Raw genomic sequence first — 15533 nt, 5'->3', positions numbered from 1 at the left:
AATGTTATCCATGAATTTGTTTTGCTCTTGTCTTATTTGGATGAGGGTTCCCCACCCACTATCTCTATTTTCTCCCTCTCCCCAGCTCTTTAAAAAAATATATTTCCCCTGCCTCCTATTCATGGACAGGTTGTAGTAGACATAGAAAATACACTACTGCAGCTGCGATTTTATTAAATTGCCCTAGAATCTAATTCTGTCACTTTCTTTTTCAAAAATACTTATTACACTTACTGTTCCCTAATACTTAAGTATTATAGCATGGTTTAGCTTTGATTTTGTTTTATATATCTGACCTGATAGGAATTTGATACTTGGTCGGGTACAATAAAGGTTTTTACACATTTTATTCAGCTACATAAATAGAGATCACAAGTCTGGGTCAAGAGAATGAATTTCATATTTTTTTGTATTTCATCAAATGAAGTATATATGCAAAGGCAGAGGAAGGGGCAGTCAATGTGTATGCATCAGTTATCTCACAAAACGTAACAGCTCTAAACCTTCATCCACTGCACTCTGTCCTTTCCCCACTTTACCAACTCACCTCCTGGAGACTGGGGATGGTTTCAAGAAGAAATACCTTACAGGTTGAGTAGGCTTCAAAGAAAAGTGTGACTAGAGGAGTGTCTACACTGGAAGCAAACTGGCCTGATAACATCTCAATGACTGCACAAAAATATAAAAAAATTACAGTTAAGTTCAAAGGCTTAAGGCATTAATCTACACATGTACCACCTCGTCTGGTAGTGCATAGGACATACTGAGCAAAAACAGTGCAATGCGTCTGCTGATAGGAAATGAGTTTTAGCAGGTATTAGACTCAATTCACATAGGTATTCTCTGACTCTCATAGATACTGTAATGGTATCCATTTCGATCATACATCCTATTGCACTTTTGAAGCATTCTAGACAATAAATGGTAATAATTCCAAATTACTGCAACTCATTGTATTGAACTAAAATGAAGGAAAGGCAGAATATGTTTCACCAGAGTACTTTTTGCATTCAATTAGCAACAAAGCAATTTAGTTTGTACAGTTTTGTTGTTTATGAAATAAGAGTGGAGAAATCAGATTTTGCACAAGTTATTACTGTATGACGATATTTGCCCTCTTGGCAAAATAAAAAAAAGTATGTAAAAATATAAAAGATGATGCATCCGAGCATTCCTTATCAGTAATTTTGTGAATCATTTTATGTGGTTACAAAGAAGTGCTATTTCAGATATCACCAGAGTAAAAAGTGGTGTAATGATTTTGCACTCTTCTGCTAATCAGGCAGGAAGACACTACACTGGTTTTAATCTCACATCTAAATAAACACTGATTCATTCAATTTCCTATATTAAGCATAGCAAAACGTGTGAAATCACATTGCCCCTTTTTCTGTCCTAATATTGAAAATGTTTAGTTGGGAGCAAATCTTGCTTCCTGCATTCTTTATTTTTCAAGAGGCAAAATGGTAAAAATATATTTACTCCATGATTTGCACCAGTCTAAATCTTTACTTAACACGGTGACTAGTTTGCAATTGTGCGAGCTCTAGGTTGCAACAAGATGTCTGTGCCATTGAAGTGAACAATTACCTCTGGGAAATGATGTACAATTTCTACAGGTTTTAATGCTCCACTTCCTAGGGAGGTAAGTTCACAACATAAGGCCTGATTCAGGCTGTGGCAGATGGGTATCCCGTCACAAACGTGATGGGATAGCCCGTCCCTCTTATTACACATACAATAGGATACAACTTGTCCACCAAACTCTAAATCAAGCCCTTCGTTTTTTATTACTGAAAAGAATAGGGTTTTTCCCGGAGGTGCACTATACAGACTAGAGATGTGTTCCAGTCATTACATGGCAAACTTGACACAGCAGCTCAGCATGCCAGTCCAATTGGCAAATGTACTAGAAAGTAGTGGAGTTACACATTATGCAGACCATTGTTGCAGTTGAGTTCTGATTTGTACCACAAATGAAAGTTTAATGCAGATAAGTAATCAGTTGTTGAAAACAATGGGATGAATAGGGACTGTTATTATCTGCACCAATCAGACATAAGAAATTGCATCTCTTTGCATGAACGGTGCTCTCAGGAAATGTTACAAAAGTGAACTTAATAAAGGTGTCCTCTCCCAACACTCTCCCAACCATCAAACCAAACCCGACCGCTCCACCAGCGCAGGTGCACACCAAGGCTAAACCAATATTTCTGGTTGATTGTAGAAGCAGTCTTCATTACAGGAAAGAGCGTTCTGAGAATCAGATCTAGATATGGTTCCATTTCCGGTCCTGTAAGAGAAAATAGGACAAACAATTAATTAAACTAAACACTCATACTAACTTAAGATGATGAGTGTGCTGCAAAGTTGGTGTTGGTCATGAAACATATTGTAAACAAATCTTGATGCATTGCTTTGTATATTTTCCACCCAGCAGAACATAAAACGTAATGCAATAAGCGGAAAAGAACGTTTCACATTGTCTTTTCCCAGGATTCACTCGCACCTTTTTATGACGGTGATGAAGGAGTTCGGCATTATAGCAGAGTTGCTGCATTTGCAGAAATTCTAAATCCTTGTACAAATAAAGGCTTAATAGTTAAGTAGCTGGTTGGTGTAGAGCTGTTTCAGTTTTTAACAGTTTTTCCTCAAGAGACATAATGAAACAAAACCTGTAAGGAACATCTGGTACTGGTATGTGGTGCTAAAATGTGAATCTAAAATGTGAAATTACTAAATTTCAACAAATCTAAAACAATATGTATCATTTGAACATAATAACCAAACTAGCAGCAATACATTTGCTTCTTTCAAAAGTGGCTGTCAGTGGACCTGTATTTAAGATGCAACCATTCACTTCTAAGGCCTCTTGCTGGAGTTCCATATTTTAAAGCCTTCTGATGGCATAAGCACGGAGATGCTTGTTTCTTTAATTAGCACTGTACAGAAAGTAATCGTTTTAGAGCTTATTTGAATTACCATTATGACATGGGGTTGCAACACATAGTGGTGCTGTTGTATTTCCTTCCAATTCATTGTCACTTCCTTAAAAAATTAAATGTTTTAACTATGCGGGCTGAAATGGCAAAGGCATGGGCATGGGACTCTATTCTGAATGCCACAATCAGTTTGAAATATATATAGAAAATAACTTAAATATACCCTGTGGCCTCTTTCCTCTTTCAATTTGCATTGTATATGCAATGCTAGTGATTGATCCATTCTCAATCACCACTGTAAAATGCATAAATTCGCCATACTGTTATGGGTTTTGTACAAAATGTAGAAATTCTTTAAACAAGCAATGGAGTAAGGGAACTGAAAGAACAATGGAGTAAGGGAACTGAAAGAACATGTTGCCACATGCTTCAGAGCCCACTCTGTGTATTTGAGTGCTGTGATGACATGAGCCATCGACAGATAAAATATTTGCAGACAGACCTAACATTAATGTAGAATCCGGTAGACTGCCACAGAGCACAGTGTTTGACAACAACATAGCATTTTTTCAAATTACCGTATTGAATTGTCATTTGATGAATGGCCCAAAAAACAATCTCCTCTGGAATAGAAGGCACCGTAAACAGATTTACAATCTTAGAAGATATTGACTCTGGTATCCACTTGGTAAGAGAAATTTGACACATTAAAGCCATCCTTTCAACTTCAGGCGAATTCTCCTAAATATGCAGAAATAGGAAATATTGGTAATTTGAAACATTTGTGACGAACAAGAGGAGAAAAACAAATCCAAAACAAGTATTAAGTACCATGGATCAGGTATAGAGGGAATATTGTGAAACAGGAGATGCTTGAACAAATCAATAACGGCTTGATTATGAATTTGGCGGATGGGATACGCCGTCACAAACGTGACGGATATCCCGTCCGCCATATTACATGTTCCAACTATAGGAAATAATGGAATTGTAATACGGAGGTCCGGATATCCCTCACGTTTGTTATGGAGTAAACCTGTCCTCCAAACTCCTAATCAGGCCCTAAGATTCAATTATCAATAAGATAGAAGCGGAGCAAATAACAACAATGTAATCACTCCTTGAAATAGACCAAGTAGAACCAGCAGTTGCCAAAACAGATTGAAAATAAGGCTGTAGTCTGAGATTTCTTGACCCTTAGCAGCGAGAAAGTTTACAGGATAAAAATGGGTCATAATAAAATTATAAATATATTGGTACCCCCAATGAATGAATAAATAAGTCCATCAAAATATCAGAAATTCTTGTCTTTTCTTAATTTCACATCAAAAAGGCTTTTCTTTTTTTATAAATGAATGTCTTTCTGCACTGCAGAGGTATCCAAAAGTGACTGATACCATTTAGGATGTGCACCAAATGTATTGCTTGGTACAGGCTGAGAGGTGCGAGCTATTCGACCTAGTCGCTTTCTGTATTGGCATGGGGCATATATCATCAGAAATAATTCATTCTATTTGGCTATTCTCTGGACCTGGATTACCTTAGTGTTTCCACTAATAAAATATCTGTACTAGGGGTATGAGTTTGTGAAATATTTAACCTCTTTTCAACACAATACTGGCCTTAGAGACTGCAATATCTTTTTGAGCGGAACAAAAGGTAAACTGGCTTTAAAAACACTGAATGATTATATTTACAAATATTTTACCTATTTTAAGTCTAACACAAATGTATTTTAAACACTCTAATTAGGATGGACTGTCTTAGATAAAAATACATGGAAATACATGATAAAGCACAATGTCAATAAATCAACAGTACTGTAATGGTATAATACATGAACTACATGCTAATAACAATGTGGTGTGTTACGAAATAGGTCTACAGTTGTTTCATCTCCTTGTATATCTTGATAAAAACATGACCTTGCTAGTGAAGTCCTGAAGTCTCAGAGGCCAGAGAGGGTGCAACAGTGAAAGATGTGTGGCACTTCCAAGCTGCTGTTCTGTTTTGTACTGCCAGCATATCGGAACACATTTGGAGGTGGGTATATTACTTAACTTCATTTTCATGGGGATGACTGGGTTTCTGAGAATCTCCGTAGCACCTCCCAAAGTGTGCCTCGGTAGGCGTGCTACCTTTGCACGGCTTCCCTTAGAGTTAGACATCTTCTGCGATCCAGTTTGCCTTTGCCAGTGCTTAGTAATTTGACAGAAACACCTGGACAAAAGTGTTCCCTCATTTGTATGGGCCCTAGCCTCCTAGCAAATGGTTTAATGCATCTTGACACAGTGTGGGGGGTGAAATGGGTGCAAGTACAATGCTTGTTACAAAAGGCCCAGCACATGCCTTGGCAGAATCTGCTGCAAAACAAACACCACCTACCTCCTGTGGTTTTTGCCAATCTAGTCCATGATTTAAAATGAGTGCAGCCTTGAACTCTCATCCCCTTTCTTACTCTCTCTTCTCTCAGTTTCTCACACACATAAACAACTACACACACAAACCAGTACAGACATGCACACACATTTCTGTGTGCAAATCTGGTACTAAAATAGGCAATTCATTCTACAAAATACAAATCAAGATCTATGAGAGAGCTTTACCTTTGAATCTATTAGTTTGTTATATACAGATTGACTCTATTTTGTGTTCTCAGCCCTTGCCTACCTGTGGAATGTAAAGAAGAATCCGATTCTCGGTGTTACAATATTGCTACCTTTGTTAAGATATTTCAGAAGTTCTTTAGGAGTGAAAATATGGAATTTGGGGCCTGATTTTGTATTTGACAGGCAAAGCAGTGTCCTCCAGGGTGTCAGAGGACATTGCGTCCGCCACCCCAATGGTATTTGAGTTGTTATGTTTCAAGCTGACCTCTTGCCCAGCGATCATCTCTGTAGTTTGAAAGGAACCACTGTCACAGCGGTTTCCATCAAGGTAGAAAAGGTTTGGTGGATGGCCATCCTCGGTTTGACAGCCGTTCACCAACTATTTAACTTTTTTTTTCAGAAACCCATGAAGCGGCAGTTTCTGAAAAACAAAAGATTCATGACTTCCACACTCTGGGAGTTTTCTCCCAAGGTGTGGAGATCATTATTGTTTTTTCCTGTCCCTCACAGGCAAGTTTTTTTGCAGTGATTGGCAAAAGAAAATGATTCTAGGCTTTGGTCAACTGAGCCATCAAGAAATCCACTGATTGAAAAGTCTTAGTCTGCCCATCTGTAAATAAGGCAGGTGGACAAATGCTTGGAGGGCAGGGTACTCCGTCATATTTGTAACGGTATAACCTGTACGCCAACCTCTAAATCAGGGGCCTAATGTTTGTTATAGTCTTATTAAAGGCTGTGCAAAATATATAAAGAGGTGAAACAATCATAGACCTGCGTTGAAATCCACCGGTTTCTCTCCTAGATATATATTGAGCATCATATTGTTACAAAGAAATATTTACTTTGATGAATGCTCATTTACTTTTTAATTGATTTATGTATTTACAGCTTTCTTTTGTCCTCAGTTGTGAAATAAACCTCTCTTTCTTTTACTGTCAATGTGCAGAAAAAATAGAGTGGATAACATTTGAGATGTTATGACTTTTTCCGTTAATGTTTTTCTAATGTATAGATGTATTCATAAATCAAAACCTCTGAACACAATATGCAAAAAATGTATTTAATAGTTACAAAAATCACAACCAAGTATACCATTATTTTGCAATAGAATCAGAGATAAAGCAGAACAGTTTTATTGTTGCATTTGTTATGGGTATCGGTGCGGGATGTTGTGTTTATGTTTGAGATAAGCTTTATAGAGTAAAGTTTGTGAGACTTATGATTTGGTGGGTATTGAGAGTGACAGTGGTGGTGCAGGAGTTGTTGGTCTGTATGTAGGTATAAATTATAGGATGTCTGGTCTGGGGGTTAGAATTTACCATGAGGCAGTTGATTTATTTGAGGGTAACATAGGGAGGGCTCTGCGCTCAACCAGGAGTAACCTTGACTTCTGGGCCTCCCTGCCTTTGTTGGTTGCGGGGCGTGTGGCATTATTAAAAATGATAACCCTCCCCGTTTACTCTATTACTTTGTTACCCTGTCAATTTGGATACCTGGAAAGTGCTTTGCCCAATTCAACTCCATGGTTTCGAGCTTCCTGTGGGGAACGGGACGAAGAAGAGTGTCTCTGCCGACCATGATGCGCCCGCGTCGGGAGGGAGGCTTTGCTGTGCCGGATTTGAGGCTTACTACAATGCAGCCCAGTTCCAATGGCTCACACAACGGCTTGCAGGGAGGCTGGGAATGGAGACAAACCAGAGAAGAAGGGACCTAGAGCTTCGTCACTTGAGTCGGAAACGTGAGGTATCCAGGGATCTATGGGTCCTGAGGCAATGTTGGTATAGGGCTATACGACGCAATAAAGGGGTCCGGCATATGCCCCTGAGATCCCGGTGTGGTTCTGTGAGGAGCTCCCCCATGGAGGAGATTGACAGCGGCTACATGACTGGGAGGAATCGGGGGTCTCCTCCATTGGAGATCTGTATGAAGATGGTGCACTTTTATCATTTCAAGACCTCATGCAGAGGCACGAACTTCCTGCTCAGGACTTTCTCTTGCACGCGGGATTAACAGCTGCTGTGCGCAAGCACTGGAAAAAAGGGTTAGCGAAACCACGGGTCTTCCTTCCCTTCCAGTATGTGGTCACCTCTGTAGGTAGGATCAAGGCGGTGACGTGCTTGTATCGGAGGTTGATCCAGGGCTTGAGGACACCTCTGGAGGGACTGCGTATTAAGTGGGAAACTGACCTGGGAATGCCTATAGAGGAGAAACCTTGGGAATTGTTAATGGAACGGGCCTGGAAATGTTCCCGAAACGCGAGATTCCAACGTATTCAATTTTATGTGTTTCATCGGGCGTATCTTACGCCTCACAAAGTTTTTTGGCTCCCACACTACCTGCCCACGATGCAGACTGGAGGGTGCGGTATGCATACACATGTTCTGGGATTGTCCGCTGCTTTGGGGATACTGGGGAGAGGTACTGGCCAAACTGACGGAGGTGACGGAGAGGGACCTGCAGAATACTCCAGGGGTATGCCTGTTGCACTGGTTCCCCCACACTTCCCACAACAAAACCACCAGTAAGTTCCTAGACCTGGGGTTAGTTCTAGCCAAGCATGAAATCACTAGCCATTGGAAGGCGGCCACGGCCCCTAGCGTTGCGCGCTGGCTAAGTGCCTTTACTAAGTGGGCGGATTGCGAGGGGACGCTCCGCCTCCAATTAGCTCGGAGGACTGACAACGACAAATTCTGGGAGTCGGCGAGAGCCTGGGTGGCGTTGATGGATTTGCTCAAGAATCCGACTGAGGATGATGACTGACCTCGCCGGCTATGGGTGCCCTCTTTATTATATGAGACTGCAACAACAGGTAGTGAGTTGAGAGAATGGGAGGAGCAAGCGTAGAAGTGGGAGTGTCCCTCCGGCGGAGATGTGGGCTACTGACATAGGACTAGGGTGGAGTATGCAGAACACATTATGAGCATTACATGCGCGGCTAGGGAAAGCGACATGTCTGAGGGGAGGTAGGTGGTAGGGTTCGGGGGGTAGAGGGCGGGGAGTTTGAGTTGAAGGGGGGGATTTTGTTTGTTTTAATCCGTGCTGAAACATAGAGGCTGACAATGCCTGAATAGGCTCAGAGCAACACAATTTAGCCCTGTAGAACTGTGTCTCGGGTTCACTGGGATATAACTCTTGCTATTAGAAAGACCTCACTCTATATGTGGAACAAATGGATGGACTAACACAGACTTGGCGGGGCGAGGCAAAATCTGGATGGGGATACAATTATTGGTCAAGTGTTGCGAGACTAAGGTAATGAAGTTGCATGTATCGGTGAATTGTTTGTGCATTGCATGAAAACCTAATAAAATATGTTTTTAAAAAAAATAAAAACGTATAGAATGTCTGGTGCAGGTGTTAATGTAGGGCTCCGAAGGAGGTGGAATGTAGTTACAGAAGTTAGCGAGACTTAAAGAGTAGGAAGTGGCGTGTTTCCTATTTGTGGATTAAAAGCAATGGTCTCCAACTAATCAATCACATGTTACTAGTAGCTCGCAGACTGCCATTGAGTAGCTCACATATGATAATTGCCTGTCAACAAGCTTGAGAATATACAGGTGCCCACCTGATAACACAGCTATTTAAAACACAGCTCCCGTTCCTATGATTTACTCGAACGCTGACAGTACTTGAGGATGCAGACTACCCTTTTCTGAAAATAATTTCTTCGTTTTCTACTTCTTTCTAGCCTCATTTTACATGTCTTTCTGTTTTCCTTGTTTTTATGTCTCTCTTTCATTTCTCAATGTATTTTATTCTCTCTTTCTTGCTGTCCTCTTTCTTTATTTTTCCCTCTTTCCCGCTTCCCCCCTATTTGTTTACACTATCTCTTTCCTTCCCTCCTTTGTTGTGCATTCTTTTTCAGTTCTCTTTCTTTTTTTCTTATTGGCTTGATATTCTTCTTGATATTTTTCTTTCTTTTTTTCTCATTTCAACCTCTATTTTCAATTTTTCCTCCATTTTCCAGTTCTTTGTATCTTTCTTACTATTTCTTTCTTCTCTTTTTCAATCTTGTGTCTCTCAGTAATTCTTTCCTTTCTTCTTTATTTTTTTCTTTTTTCTCCAATTTCTGTTTTTCTCTTTTCTTCGTTTATTATTCTTTCTCCTACTCTTACTTAATTTCCCTCCTTCTCTCTTTCTTTTCTTTTGTCCTATCTCCATCTTCCTCAATGTTTTTCTTTCTCTGGTTGTTTCCTTCTCTCCCTTCTTTTTTTCAGTCTTATCTGTTTTCTCTGCCTTCATCTTCCCTCCCCTGTTATTCTTTTTCTGTATTTCTCCTTTTGGTGTTATTACTTATTGTTCTGTTTCTTTCTTGTTCTCCTTTCTTCATCCACAAGTATCTTTTCTTAATTCCACCTCTGATCTGATCTTCTCCCTTCTGTTTTCTTCTACTTTTTTTCTCTTATTTTTTTTCTTTCTTTCCTTCCATTGTTTTCTCGCTGTCTTTTTCTTTCTCTCACCTTCTTACTTTATTCTTTCTCTGTTGTGCTCTTCATTCTTTTGCGTACTTCTTTTTTACCATGCCTTCTTTCTTCCTGTATTTTCATTCAACCTTTCCTAGTTTGTTTCTTCGTCTTTCATCTCTTCTTAATTGCTTTCTTCCTTCATTTCCTGCATTTGACTCTTTTCTCTGGGTATTTTGTCCTCGTTTTTTTCCTTTATTTTGTTATTTCTTTTCCTATATTTCTCTTTCTTTCTTTCTTTCTTTCTTTCTTTCTTTCTTTCTTTGTTTCTTTCTTTCTTTCTTTCTTCCTTTCTTTCTTTCTTTCTTCCTTTCTTTCTGTTTTTCTTTCCTGATTTCTTTCTTTATTTTGTCATTCTTTTTGTTTTATTTATCTTCCTCTCTTACACTCATCTCTCTATTTAGGTGTTTCAAGAGCAAAGGGACAACAATGATCCTCAGGGACCCCAATTGTAAACCTTTGCGTTACAGCTCCTGTTCTATTAATACTTTATGCTCCCTGTATCTGGAATGAAGAACTTAAGGGTACTCTAGGGGCAGTGTTTAAGTTATTTGGTCTCTGTGTGCATTTATAAAATTCCTATATAAGACAGTAGCTCAGGGAAGGTTTGAGACTCCTGATTTAAAGAGTGTAATTGAACTCTAGGAAAGAAGTATATGCTAGCTAGTTGTAACTGATGTCTTTTGTGATGCAGGAGTGTAGAACAGCAAACATTGGGATGTAGGTTTCATGTACGATGTAGGTAGTGAAAGTGTGGTATGGAAGTGCAGTGTAGATGCAGGTTATAGTTTAGCTGGTGGTGTCAGATTTCCCTACAAAAGTATGAGAGTGTCATGCTTACCCTAATGTGCATTGCATAATGATGTTGAGTACACTCATTTTCTACAGGCAGACCATTTAAGGCACACTATTTCTTTCTTCCTCAGGACACACCCTAATATCAATATAATAATTCATCACTATCAACTCTAAAGTACTACTACACCAAACTAAAGGACCTGGAATGATAAAAAACATAACATTCAAACACTAGATAACACAAAATTAACTGTTGTCTTTTGAGTGCTAACAGCAGAGAAACTCCTTACTAAAACTATTAAAAGGGAATAATTGAATATTGCACCCACAGTAGTATCAGAGATGGTAGTTAAAAAGATCAGCACATTGCATTTTACTCCTTCCTAAAGAATTCTTAATGGAAATACATGAGAAACCGGTGTGTACATAACAAAACTGTTTGGAACATGCCATATTTTATAGTTAATTATTTTTTTATCTTTGCAATGGTTTTAATTAACTATGCACTTTACAAATAAAACGGACTTACTTAAACTTACTTAGTTAATAAGGCCATTTTAAAAATAATGTGTATGGATACAGTGTTACGTTAAGTGTTTGCAGTTTAATTGAAATAGAAATACTATCGCTGAATTTCAAACTCTGTGAAATCAAATATAACTTCTTGCTGCAGACACAGCTGAACTAGCACCTAATCTATCATATAGGTCCATCTGACATAATGTTATGACACAGTTGCAGCTGGTGTCAATGCAGTACTGCACATAGAGTTTTTCTGCTCTGCCTTCAATGAACGGCCCCAAGTGCAAGGTCAACATGTGGCCATACATACTGGATTTTCATACGGTACATCAGCCTGTCTGAGCGCTACAGATTTTCCTGCTAACAGCCCTTATTTTATTAAATCTGTCATCCTTTGTCAAATTCTATTGAAGGTGTTGTACCTGAATAGCATGGTCAGAATATTGACTGACATAATACTCTGTACTAAACATTGTTCATAAACATTATTGCTACATTTAGGACATGATATTTATGTCAAATGATCGACTATTTTTTAAATTTTATTAGAATTCCATAGTAGCAAAATAAATAATACATAACTGAACACATACATCAAGACTTCCATCATTGCCCATTTTAAGCCCCAATCCTAACCAATGCCCTCGACATCAAGTTAACATGAAGTACAAACTATATGATACATAATAGACTTAATTACCCCGTCATATACTCCCTCACGGATGTACGTTGTTACGACGCGTGGTATTACCACGCGTACTGTTACAACGCGTATTTTACAACGCAAGTAGTTACCACAACTTGCGCTGTAGGGGTGCGGAATTAGGAATAGTTTAATTTACTATTCCAACACCAGCCTATGTACAGTAGGGAAGGTGTTGGAATAGTAAATCTACAATTCCTTGTCCTTTAGCGCCCTCCAGCGCAAGTCGTGGTTACAACTTGCGTTCTAAAATACGCGTTGTAACGGTACTGCGGGGTAACATCCGCTTCGTAAAGGATGTTCCCCCTCCCTCACCACCCCCAAATCATTAACCCTAATCTCCTTTTTCTATATCCTTTAACAGGATATAAACTGTATTCCATGTGGTACTCATTGAGAAACTTGGCCCGCCACATCTCAAAGGGCGGAGCCTCTTGCTGTAGCTAAAGTGAGGCAATTGCCAACTGAGCAACCACCGTGGCCATAAAAATAGGATAACGGTGTTCATATAGTAGCTGCCCCTGGCGGAAATCTTCCCCAATACCAAGCAACATCATAGACTGAGAAATTTTAACACAGTCCCCGGTTATTTCTGACAAAAACTTCTCTATAGATTCTATCAGAGTGTCCAATACCGCACATGCAAAAAACACTTGCACAATGTCTGCACTATCTTTTCCACAGCGGCAACACTTCCCACCATGCTGACCCCCCACTTCATCATTTTAAGAGGGGTATAATACAAATTGAATAACATTTTATGATGATGACTTTTAAGGCTGGCTGCAGGAAAGATCCTCCCTGTCAAATCAATAGATTTTTCCAATGAGATTTCAGGGTTCCCCAACCATGTTCTCCATCTCCTATTATATTTTTCTAGATCATCCGTTCTGCCCTCTAACAGTGTTTTATAAATTAGCTCGATGTTTCCCTGCTGTTTAATAGATTCTACAATTTTAAACTTCATAATGCAAATAGGGTGTTTTCCCAGAAAGTCCCTTACTTGTAAGTATTTAAAAAATTGAGTTATGGGTAGATGGAATTTATCCGCCAACTCCGCAAATAAGTGTAATCTCCCATCATCATGATATAAGTCGCCAAGTCAGGTAATCCCCTTCCTTCTCAAGCCTAAGGCCACCTGGTCGCAGAAGATCGGGGGCAGCACTCCTGTGGCACTAGTGGGGGTATACATGGAAAGTACTGGAATTTCGAAGCTTTTCCGTACAGTCTTCCAGACTTTAAACACAGCATTTAATACCTTGAAGTGCGTTTTTTTAAAGTAACTGCTGTCCACTCTTTTGAATAGGCAATGCTTGACCTTTGACCCTAGAATCATCTGATAAATTGAGGGGGCTTTGGCCAGATTACTAATCTCTTCTCCAGTACGTAAAATACGTGCATTAACCAAAATACAGGAACAGTAATACAAAGCAAAGTCAGGGATAGACCATCCTCCTCTTTCTCAAGAAGGAGTCATATATCGAGCAGCCCTACGAGGTTTCCAAGGAGCCCAAATAAACTTACTACAGAGAGATTGTAAATATGTAAATATTGAATTTGCTTATAGGATACCTCCAGGGGCACAGCCCTAAAAAAATACATAACTCGCGGTAAGACATTCATTTTCAGAACGTTAGCTCTGCCACTAATGACAGATGGAGATTCTCCTACCTTTCAAGTGAGCATTTTACTCCCCAAATAATATCGCCCCAATTAACCTCAATGATCTCTTTAACAGAGGTACGGATCTTAATACCCAGATAGATAGCTTCCTTAACACACCTAGCATCCCCATCCATTGCTTGACTTGTACATAAAATTTGGGTTTTAGCAGTATTAAGTTTATATCCAGAAAGTGCCCCAAAAGTCTGCGCCAGGGATTCTATTTCAGGTATAGCAAGACAGGGATTACAAGTAACAATCGCTATATCATTGGCATAAACCATTACAGAATACTGTTCTTGTTGTACTTTACAAGGCAAAATCTTTCTACTTTGTTCTAGCATAAGAATAAAAGGGTTAATATACAGCGTAGATAAAAGTGGTGAACAAGGACAGCCTTGTCTCGTGCCTCTAGAAATCGCGATGGTCTCTGAGTGATATCCCATTGAGCAAATTTTCACTGAGTGGAGATGATAAAGGGCGTTTAAAGCACGTATATAGCCCTGCCCGAAACCCATGTGTTGCAGTCCCCATGAGAGGAAATGCCACAAAACCCGGTTGAGCGCCTTTTCGGCATTGAGTAAAATAAGGTCAAGTTCTCGAGATTCTACCTGTACGATATCTTGGAGAGTAATTACTCTACGCACATGGTCTACGGTCCCTCTCCCAGGTATAAAACTGTGTTGTTTTAACAATACTATTGATGGTATAATTTTTGCCAATCGTGTGGCAAAGATTTTTGCATAGATTTTACCGTTGGCATTAAGAAGAGAGATTGGATGATAAGACCCCGATAATTCAGATGGTTTCCACTTTTTCTTCAACACACAAATATTGGCCTCGGACCAGGTTCGTGGAATCTCCCCTTTTTGTGAAGTTTGATAAACGTTAAGCATATAATTTTTTATCTCCTGAAAAAAGATCTTAAATACTTCCAAGGGGGGTCTGTCTGGTCCCGCAGCTTTCCCTACTGCAAGAGAATGTATGGCCTGCTCTAATTCCCCCATCCTAATAGGTTCAACATCCGTTTGAGCCAATTTGCCCCCTAAAGTGGCTGGAAGTCCCATATCTGTCGGAGAAAGGCCCCCAGTATCGTTCTCTGTATATAATTCTGTATAAAAATCATGAAACACTATAATAATTTTCTAGGGATCAGACACAATAACCCCATCCGTTCTTTATTCGTCCTCTTATATTTGCAATTTCTAGGCTAAACATCGGCCCGTGGCCTCGCCATACTCATGACACTCTTTTCTATATGTTTGATATTTTATGGCGCTCTCCTTGCTCCATTCTAGATTAATTTTGGCCTTACATCTCGCTAGATTATTCTGAAGTGGTGTGGTGTTATATCCTGCAGCTAACCCGTTAACTAATTCCTCTTCGACAATCTTAAGCTCCTCATAAAAAACCTGCAATGCCTGTTTCACTAATTTACATTTTAAATACCCAAGGCTCTGTGTTTCCCCTCTAAATCTAGCTTTGGATGTATCCCATACAGTCCCTCAGGACGCGGAGTGTCTATTAATTTGCAAAAATTCCTTTATCCACACCTTCATGTGTTCAATACATTTTTCATCCATCAAATGCTTCCTGTCAAATGTAAACGGTCTCAGGGCTACACACCGAGCAAGGTCCGGGATTTCAACTACCACAAGTGCATGGTCCAAGGTCACCCTTGGGTATACACAGATTTAGTAATTGAAATAGAGCCTTGATGACCCGGGGTTTCCTACCTTTATAGTTTCGCCTCCAATTTTGAAAAGCTTCGGAGGTCAAATTTATATTAAGATCCCCACACAAGAATAACAGATTGGGCCATGTAGCAAGCTCC

At 39.5% G+C, this 15533-nt stretch overlaps 1 protein-coding gene across 1 annotated transcript in view; it reads right to left on the bottom strand.

The window, feature by feature from the left end:
* Positions 1-79: 79 nt before the first annotated feature.
* Positions 80-15533, bottom strand: part of LOC144798137 (uncharacterized) — a 124124-nt gene continuing 108670 nt past the window's right edge. Inside the window, exons 5-7 of the mRNA XM_078668890.1 lie at positions 3521-3683; positions 2195-2293; positions 80-669 (exon numbers count right to left, since the gene is read on the bottom strand). Coding sequence (XP_078525016.1) covers positions 536-669; positions 2195-2293; positions 3521-3683 — 396 coding nt within the window. The 3' untranslated portion in view covers positions 80-535. The remainder of the gene's footprint in view (positions 670-2194; positions 2294-3520; positions 3684-15533) is intronic.

The sequence above is a fragment of the Lissotriton helveticus genome, chromosome 12, assembly GCF_964261635.1.
Source record: "Lissotriton helveticus chromosome 12, aLisHel1.1, whole genome shotgun sequence".
In the NCBI taxonomy this organism is placed as follows: Eukaryota; Metazoa; Chordata; class Amphibia; order Caudata; family Salamandridae; genus Lissotriton; species Lissotriton helveticus.
This window is presented reverse-complemented; position numbering and strand designations above follow the sequence as displayed.